The sequence below is a fragment of the Buceros rhinoceros genome, unplaced genomic scaffold, assembly GCF_000710305.1.
Source record: "Buceros rhinoceros silvestris isolate BGI_N320 unplaced genomic scaffold, ASM71030v1 scaffold2485, whole genome shotgun sequence".
Taxonomy (NCBI): Eukaryota; Metazoa; Chordata; class Aves; order Bucerotiformes; family Bucerotidae; genus Buceros; species Buceros rhinoceros.
The window spans coordinates 66,430-74,928 of NW_010412122.1; the positions used below are offsets into that span (position 1 = coordinate 66,430).

Below are 8,499 nucleotides of genomic sequence, written 5' to 3' on the forward strand. Positions count from 1 at the left end.
GAACGGGTTTTGTAAAATGGTTTTTTTTTTTTTTTTTTTTTTTCTGTAGCGGACATAAGCATAGTGATCTGTGACAAGCCTGAGAAGGCACAGATCTTGCTTGAGAACTGTGAGCAAGAAAAGACCCCATGTCTGAAGACTATCATTCTAATGGATCTCTTTGATAAAGAGCTCAAGGACAGAGGAGCTAAAGTGGGAGTTGAAATTCTAGCACTGCAGGAGGTTGAGGTAGGTGACTAAAGGCTTCTGCTTGATCTTGCAGAGGAATACCCTGCCAGCTAGCCATCTGGACCTTCTCTGGCAACAATGACACTTTAATGTAAGCATTATCGAGTTGTCACACCCGCACCCGAGATCCTGATGAGCAGTCATTTTGATACTTGATATATTTAGTCAAATGGACTTGCAGAGTTCAAACCATGGACTAAAGGTGTGTCCATGTGTTGTAGACAGCCAGTATGCATTAAACTGAAGACTTCCTTAACTTAATTCATGGTGCAGTTTTAAGAAGATTTATCAGGCTTCTAAGCTGGTAATTGAGTCTAATTGAAACTGTAAGTACAAATTACTCGCTCCTTTGACATCCCAGTACTAGGCTTAAACTTCCAGATGCATAAATCATGTGGCCTACATCAAATAAAATGAAACATTCCAATATGCTTATGTAGTTCTGATCACTTTCTACACACTCAAATCCATGCTTTCCACAACCCCAGGAGTCAGGTTTTCCAAGTTGTGTGTATTAAATTTAGGAAGACCCGCACCTCTCTGAACAAGACAGAGTAGCAAGAGGCAAAGTAAAAACAAGTGTTGCATTTGAAATACAATTACCTATTCCATCTACTGCTGTTGCACGTCTTTCTGCTGCAATTGTTAAGCCGTGGTTGTTTTTCTCTCTAATGCAGGAGCTGGGAAGAAACAACATCAGAGAACCAGTTGTAAGTATCTCTGTTGGAACAGTTATAAACTCACAAAACTAGTCCCTGAAAGAGATCTTGCCACGCCGCTAGTAGAGGAGGCTGGCAGGATATATTTTGTATCTTGTTTTGCTGTTTCCAAACAGAATTCCTGGTTCATCCCACTTTAGGAAGTGTATGTAAATACTGATAAGCAACATAATCCTTACTCTGTTGACCTTATGTGGCTTTTCCCCTCTAGCCTCCTAAGCCTGAAGATCTTTCCATTGTGTGTTTCACCAGTGGAACCACAGGTAAGAGAGCATATAGTGATGCTTCCCCCCTAAACAATCTCCCTGTGCTGTGGAAAAAATAATAGCTTTCCAGCACAAAAAAAAAAAAGCTAACAATATAAAAGTAAAACAGTAAATTAGATCAGTGTCAAGCCACTACTGCAGTTTTACTTGGGAAGTTTCACTATAAGTCAAATACACTAAGACAAAGCTTCCTAGACCTGGGAGGAAGAATAGCGGAAGTCATGTCGTCTTACCCTGTGAAAAATAGAGAGTCTTAATGTTAAAGGGATTGGTTGTTTAACTGTGTCTGTATTCTGATCCACAGAGGCTAGAGAAACTTCTTGTTTCAGCATTCTCTATGCTACTCCTCATTACTGTTTCAGTAGACATTTCCTTTACGTAATATCCATAGCTGAAAGCACTGAAGATGAGGCATATTTGTGATCCCTTAAGACATGCCATGACTGATGCTGTTACCAAGATAGTTCAAATTGATTCAGGCAGGACATGGGAAACCGACAGCAGGAGCAGTCAGAGCCACAGCTGACTTTGCTTGATCTCTCCACAGGTAACCCTAAAGGAGCCATGCTGACACACAAAAATGTTGTTGCAAATGCTGCTGCCTTCCTTAGAGTCACAGAGGTAAGCTAATACTGATCTCCAGGCTATGTCACTCAGCCATGATACTAGATTTAATGTGGGCATCTTCTGCAAACCATTCCCAGCAAATTCATGCTTTCCTAAGTCTCCATATTTCAATGGGACAATAGTATTGCAAGAAACTCGGTTTAACCTTGAACAAGAACTTCTACACAGAAGTTATTCTAGAATGAGTCAGTCCTAAACACAGGAGTACTACGCTATCCTATTATTTCAAGTTTTGCCAAAACATAAAACTAATCTTGATCTAGTATGGCTGAGTTAAAGCTGCAAATTTTGAAGAGGTGATGGATGAGCCTGAGTCGCTTCAATCACTTGAAGCGTCTATTTCAAAGCACTCAAATTGATCCAAGCTTTATTCACTTTCAGCTGAAGAGTACCTCAAGCAGGCATAGGGAATACTAACCTGCCACACTTTCTTTCCCCTCTAGAACTCAGTTGAGATTACAAGTTCAGATATCACCGTGTCCTATCTCCCCTTGGCTCACATGTTTGAAAGAGTTGTACAGGTATGTACAGATGTATGCATCTGAGCTTCTACAAATCAAATTATAGCAAAAGGTATGATATCCTTCTGTATTTCCTCAAAACCTTTTCACACAAGATCTTTGCTACCACTGGATACTGGAAATCATGCTGGTTTTCATAGACAAATAATTACAGCTAATGAAGCTAGGAATTATACTTGACTAAGCTTAGTCTGGTCAATTTTTAGACTGTGGTCTACAGTTGTGGAGCAAAAGTAGGCTTCTTCCAAGGAGACATCAAGTTGCTCACAGATGACATGAAAACCTTGAAGCCAACACTATTTCCAGTTGTACCAAGACTGCTCAACAGAATATATGACAAGGTATGCGAACGATTTTTTTAATTGGAATTTCCTTCACATTCATATATCTAAGCAAGCATATCAGTTTAAATTAATATTAAATGCATCATAGTATCAACTAATTAATTACCCCTTAGCAGGAATAAATGTTTAAAATGCTTGCTGAGCAGATGGCAAGTCTCCTGAGACCTGGAGTGTAAGAACAGTGTGTCTAGTCATGATGGGGCTATGTCTGTTGCTGTTCAGAGACAAAAAGTTTGTTCACTTTTGGAATGCAAATGAAGCAAATGCAAAGCTAGAAGGATCTCCATCCCTTAAAGCTATGCCTGAAATACGTCAGCAGTAACACAAATTTGTATTGTCCCTTGGTACATCTCCTAGACCATGGCAGTAGTGAAGACAGACCCTAGAACATCAAAGTAAGATATGGTGCCTCCTAACAAAGAAAGTACAGATGTGGGTGAAACCCAAAAGTCACTGATCCTTTTCTTTGCAGGTACAAAGTGGTGCAAACAGCCCAGTGAAACACTGCCTGTTGAACTTTGCTGTGATTATGAAGACAGCTGAACTAAAACAGGGCATATTTCGAAATGACAGCATTTGGGATCAGTTAATCTTCAAAAAAGTTCAGGTAAGTTATTCCAGGTGTAGAGTAAGCTGTGCAATATAGTACAGGAGGATCTGATGGTTTCCATTTCACTTGTAGAAAACCATGGGTGGAAGAGTGCGTATAATGGTAACAGGTGCAGCCCCTATATCTGCCTCTGTCCTGACATTTCTTAGAGCGGCTTTAGGCTGTCAGGTAAGCTGAGTGTTTTTTCTTAAAGTAAGACCTGTTTGATTGTGCCCAAATAAATGACCAATGATACAGCTGTGGTCCAGCCTAGCTTATTTCTGAGGACATTGTCTTCAGGTTTTACAGGTTTTTGATCTGAGTTAACAGTAACAGGGACAAAATTCTGCAGGGCTGGCTTCAAACTCCACTACTACAACACTCTCCTATACATTCTCAGAAAACGAACAGAGCAGCAGAAATAGGAACATGCAGTATTCAAAGACAGGCAGCAACCTCTGAGCTTTGTAGCTTATCCTGTGGCTCCCAATATAGTACATTTGAGAACAGAGTTCAGAGAATGAGGTGACCAAAGCAAGGTTTGGATAGACGAGCTTGAAGAACACCTGGTTGTACCATTAAGACCAACAAACCTAAAAGGCTAAGATTGTCTTGGCTTCTTTCCTAAGAAGAGAACTTAAGCATAGACATAGTTGAAACCGAGCTCTTTCACACCAAGGAGCTCATGTTTAGAGAATATTCATCCTTTATCACACAGATCTTTGAAGCTTATGGCCAGACTGAATGCTCAGCTGGATGCACGTTCTCAATGCCTGGAGACTGGACAACAGGTATAGTAGCTGAGACTTGGAAACTCCCATAGCTGTGAACAGAAAATGGTACTCAAACTTAGGTGCTCTACTGCTTTTAGTTCACTGAAAGTTAAATCCTGGGTACTTAACCTCAGAGTGATTCTTGGTAGCAACAGTCACCTCTCTGCCTAATAGGTACCAAAATTCTTGGGTCAAGTAGGTGAGGATCTCTTGTGCAAAGTGACATAGGTCCGCTTAGCTGCTGTCCCAGTGTACAGGAAAGAAGTGTCCACAGGGAGCTGAGCAAACTGGACAAAAACTTCCCAAATGGCTTTAAGAAACTAGCTTTAGCTCCCAAATAATTCTTTGAGAAAAACTAGTTATGACTAAAATATTACACAATACTTATTATTTCCCTGAAGGATTACCTGACCTTGAAGATTTAGCTTTCATCTTAGCAAAGATGGTTTTAATATTGAGTATTCTAAATTCAAGCTCAAGTCACCATCTTTGAGAACACAGTAACTGCAGAGCATAATGAACGTGAAATGCAAATGAATACCAGGGCCTATGAGGGAATCCTGTGGAGGCATCTGTGGTACATGGCTGGTGTGACTGACTACACCCATAAATGGCTCTTAGCATTGAGACTTAGCTGCTACTGTTTGAAAATGGCATTACAATAACTTTCTTGAACATTTGGTGTTGGACCTCTTTGAACAGTACTGGTTCTTGCTAATGCAGTAAACAAAAAGCCGTGAAGTATCTACTACCACTGCTTTCATGTAGGGGGCACCCGAGTTGTCTCATCTCACTTCAAGACCTCTTCTTTCTAGCTTTAGATCAAATAGGGCCAACTGCTAGTAGAATCCCCAAAATGTAACTGTCGCTTCTTTTTTTTTTTTTCTCTTCTCACTAAGGCCATGTTGGAGCCCCTCTGGCTTGCAATATCATAAAACTAGAAGATGTGGAAGAAATGAACTACTTCTCTTCTAATAATGAAGGCGAGGTAGGCACCATCTGCTGTGTGCATCAGGAAATACTGAAATGTAAGACTTGGTGACTAACAACGTTCTGTGCTTTCTACAGGTCTGCATTAAAGGACCAAATGTGTTCAAGGGTTATCTGAAAGACCCTGAAAAGACAGAAGAAGCAATTGATAAAGATGGGTGGCTGCACACTGGAGACATAGGGAAATGGTTGCCAGTGAGTAACTGCTTTAGTACAAACCATCCCTTGGATGTGAATTCCTGTCTAGTTCTCAGCAATCTGAAAAGCTGCAGAAGTTAATCCTAGGATAAAAGCCTTTGACAGTATTTTGTTATCATTCACCAAGTAACTCCAGGCAGAGCTCCAAAGACAAATTAATTTACAAGATCTCAAATCACACCTGCTAGGCCAGTAGCTAAGACCATCACTTTCACAGTGAAGAACAAGGTGGTTTTGTCTCTGTCAGAGGAGAATAAAGGAGCTGTCTAATCATGTCCTGGAGAAATTGGACAAAATGCCCTTTCTCTCTGTAGAGAGCAAAGATCAATTCTAGACTAGCGTGTGCCTTTCATAGAATAAACCCAAACCTATTACCTTCTACATCTTATAGAAGCAAGACAGAGACTTGAAACTAATGGCCTTCACCTTTAACTTCTAGAATGGGACACTGAAGATCATCGATAGGAAGAAGAATATATTTAAACTTGCACAAGGAGAATACATTGCCCCAGAGAAGATAGAAAATGTCTATATCAGAAGTGCTCCTGTAGCCCAGGTCTTTGTACATGGGGAAAGCCTGAGGGTAAGTGATGTTAGGAGTGAGCATCCTGCAAGTTTCCTCCCACAATGAGTTCTGGAAGATCAGGGCACAAATGTATACGTGTCCAAGAGTCCTTGAACAAGATCTGTTCTTGAGAGTGACGTGTTTATAGGAATATCTTTTCAGACCTAGTGCCTTCCCAACTGACACCAAAAAAGGAGATCTTGGCATCAAGTTGCGAGCTGGGTAAAGGCTAATTACATACTTGTATGGGATTAGTATGTCAGGTCAGCTCTGTACAGTTTAGAATCATAGAATAGTTTGGATTGGAAGGGACATTTAAAGGTCACGTAGTCCAACCCCCTGCAGTGAGCAGGGACATCAACTAGATCAGGTTGCTCAGAGCCCCATCCAGCCTGACCTTGAATGTTTCCAGGGATGGGGCATCTACCACCTCTGGGCAACCTGTGCCAGTGTTTTACCACCCTTACTGTAAAAAATGTCTTCAGTTTATCTAGTCTAAATGTACCCTTTTTCAGTTTAAAAACACTGTCGCTTGTTCTGTTGCAACACGTCCTGCTAAAAAGCCTGTCCCCATCTTTCTTATAATCCCTTTAGGTATAGAAAGCCTGCAATAAGGTTTCCCCAGAGCCTTCTCTTCTCCAGGCTGAACGCTGACTCTCTCAGCCTTTCTTCATAGGAGGGGTGTTTCTCTGCTCCTTTGCCACAGGTGTGTCACCTGTGCTAGCAGAGGCCAGTCTTCAACCTGTAAACCAGCCCCAAGCAATCGCTGGAGCATTCAGCACACCTAACAACTGCATCAGTACTTCAAATAATGCTGTCAAACCTCAGAAAAGTGACTTGGAAGTCCTTGTAGGTATCTTCCAAACTCTGGAAATGGATGTAGATGTGGCTTGTTAAAGACACACTGTCGACAATCAAATTCATATAGGCAATCAAAGTAACTTCAGATGCCTTATCTTGGTCTCAACATGACTACTTGCATTTGTTTCCAGTCTTTTCTAATAGCCATAGTGGTTCCTGACTCCGAGACACTTCCAGAATTTGCAGCAAAACTGGGAGTAAAAGGTTCCTATGAAGATATCTGCAAAAATCCAGTGAGTGGCTTTATGTTTTTCATTGGTTATAGATAGAATTTAATTCCAAAGTCCAATAGTGCATTGCTTTGACTTCATTCTACCCACCTTCTTTGTAAATTAAATTGGCTTAATGCTGGGTGAGTCATGCAAGCAGCCTTACAGTAAAAACTGGAACTAAATACAGGTGTCTCTTGATGTTTCAAGGGCAATCAGTGCTTCTTTCCCAATGAGAAGATACATATGACCTTGCAGTGAGAAATCTTGGATGTTGACTTATGTACACGTATTCTTGTCAATCTCAGTTTTCACGGACTGAGCAGTGGTCTTGAGTTGCAATTACAAAGTGGCAGCGTTACCCACTTTGCTCCTGTTCTCTTTCTTCTAGGTAGTGAAGAAAGCTATTTTAGAAGATATGGTCAGACTAGGGAACGAGGCTGGCCTTAAAGCCTTTGAACAAGTGAGTACTTAATCTTGCTTGTCATAAGCACCTGGACTGCCAATGTGATGGCTGGGAAATCTTCATTCCTGTTACCAGAGTGGGACCTCAGACAGCTGCCCTGGCCAACGAATTGAAGTAGGCAGTGAAAGATTGATCAGCCGCCTGTCTCTTGACCAAGGTGGCTGTACAGGGCTGTACAGGCTGTGAGACAGAGTGGAGATTCACCGTCAGCTGTACTGTAGTTCCAGCCATTCCTCTTGCTATGCCATCCAAAAGCAGTTTGACTTGCATCAAAAACCAATTCAGTTACTGAAGTTCCTGAGACGAGTGAGTTCTTGCACTGACCTCAAGGAAGATGGAAAGAACTGTTGTATGTTCTCTAAGTAATGATGTAAGTGTCATGAACTATTACTTTCTTTCAACAGGTTAAAGACTTGTACATCCACACAGAGATGTTCTCTGTAGAAAACGGACTTTTGACACCAACACTGAAGGCAAAGCGAGCAGAGCTTGTTAAAATCTTCCAGAAGCAGATTGAGGATCTCTATTCAAGTATTCAGGAATAAGTGGACAGTTTAAATTAAACTATATGTGAAGTATCCAAACAAATCTGTGACACTACTTGACCTATGGAGAACACAGGAATGAGTGGAGGGGAGCAAGATGGACTTAAATATGTTGTTTCTGGTATCCTGGGAAAAACAACTTCAGATGAAGATGGCTGAAGTATAACTGACAACTGGCAGTGTTCATATCTTGCAGGACTAAGCATCAGCTCTCTAGACAAAGCCAGAACTTTCAGCTTCCTTGGACTGTGCCTGAAAAAACACTCAGGAGCCTTTAAAGGCAGCTGTATGCACTTCTCACTGTCAAAAGCAAATCTTGTTTTTCTGCTTGTCTACGAACTCCATTGTGACCTTTTGTGGACTGACCTACAATCAGACCGAACTCTGGCTGGGGTGGGGGATGGTTAAAAAAACAAGTGCAGGAAAATAACACTTCAGTTTCCACTCAGGATGCTATAACCTGTCTCAAGTCAAACTGTCACAGTGTGCATTGGGGCTTAACATCTGCTCAGCATATACAGAAGTGAATTTTCTGTCCTAGCCTGGGATCGCACAGTATAGGCTGTTTTTAACGAAAATGACTAGTGTGGCATCAACT

General features: G+C 41.2%; 1 protein-coding gene across 2 annotated transcripts in view; it reads left to right on the plus strand.

Annotated features, from left to right (window-relative positions):
- Window positions 1–8,080, plus strand: part of ACSL5 (acyl-CoA synthetase long-chain family member 5) — an 11,534-nt gene extending 3,454 nt beyond the window's left edge. For both annotated transcript variants that reach the window (XM_010136241.1, XM_010136242.1), the window contains 15 exons: window positions 50–228; window positions 906–938; window positions 1,159–1,210; window positions 1,761–1,834; window positions 2,284–2,361; window positions 2,568–2,702; window positions 3,178–3,312; window positions 3,388–3,483; window positions 4,013–4,085; window positions 4,967–5,055; window positions 5,136–5,252; window positions 5,695–5,838; window positions 6,813–6,914; window positions 7,282–7,353; window positions 7,761–8,080. In XM_010136241.1, coding sequence (XP_010134543.1) covers window positions 50–228; window positions 906–938; window positions 1,159–1,210; window positions 1,761–1,834; window positions 2,284–2,361; window positions 2,568–2,702; window positions 3,178–3,312; window positions 3,388–3,483; window positions 4,013–4,085; window positions 4,967–5,055; window positions 5,136–5,252; window positions 5,695–5,838; window positions 6,813–6,914; window positions 7,282–7,353; window positions 7,761–7,901 — 1,520 coding nt within the window. In that variant the 3' untranslated portion in view covers window positions 7,902–8,080. The remainder of the gene's footprint in view (window positions 1–49; window positions 229–905; window positions 939–1,158; window positions 1,211–1,760; window positions 1,835–2,283; window positions 2,362–2,567; window positions 2,703–3,177; window positions 3,313–3,387; window positions 3,484–4,012; window positions 4,086–4,966; window positions 5,056–5,135; window positions 5,253–5,694; window positions 5,839–6,812; window positions 6,915–7,281; window positions 7,354–7,760) is intronic.
- The last annotated feature ends 419 nt before the right edge of the window (window positions 8,081–8,499 follow it).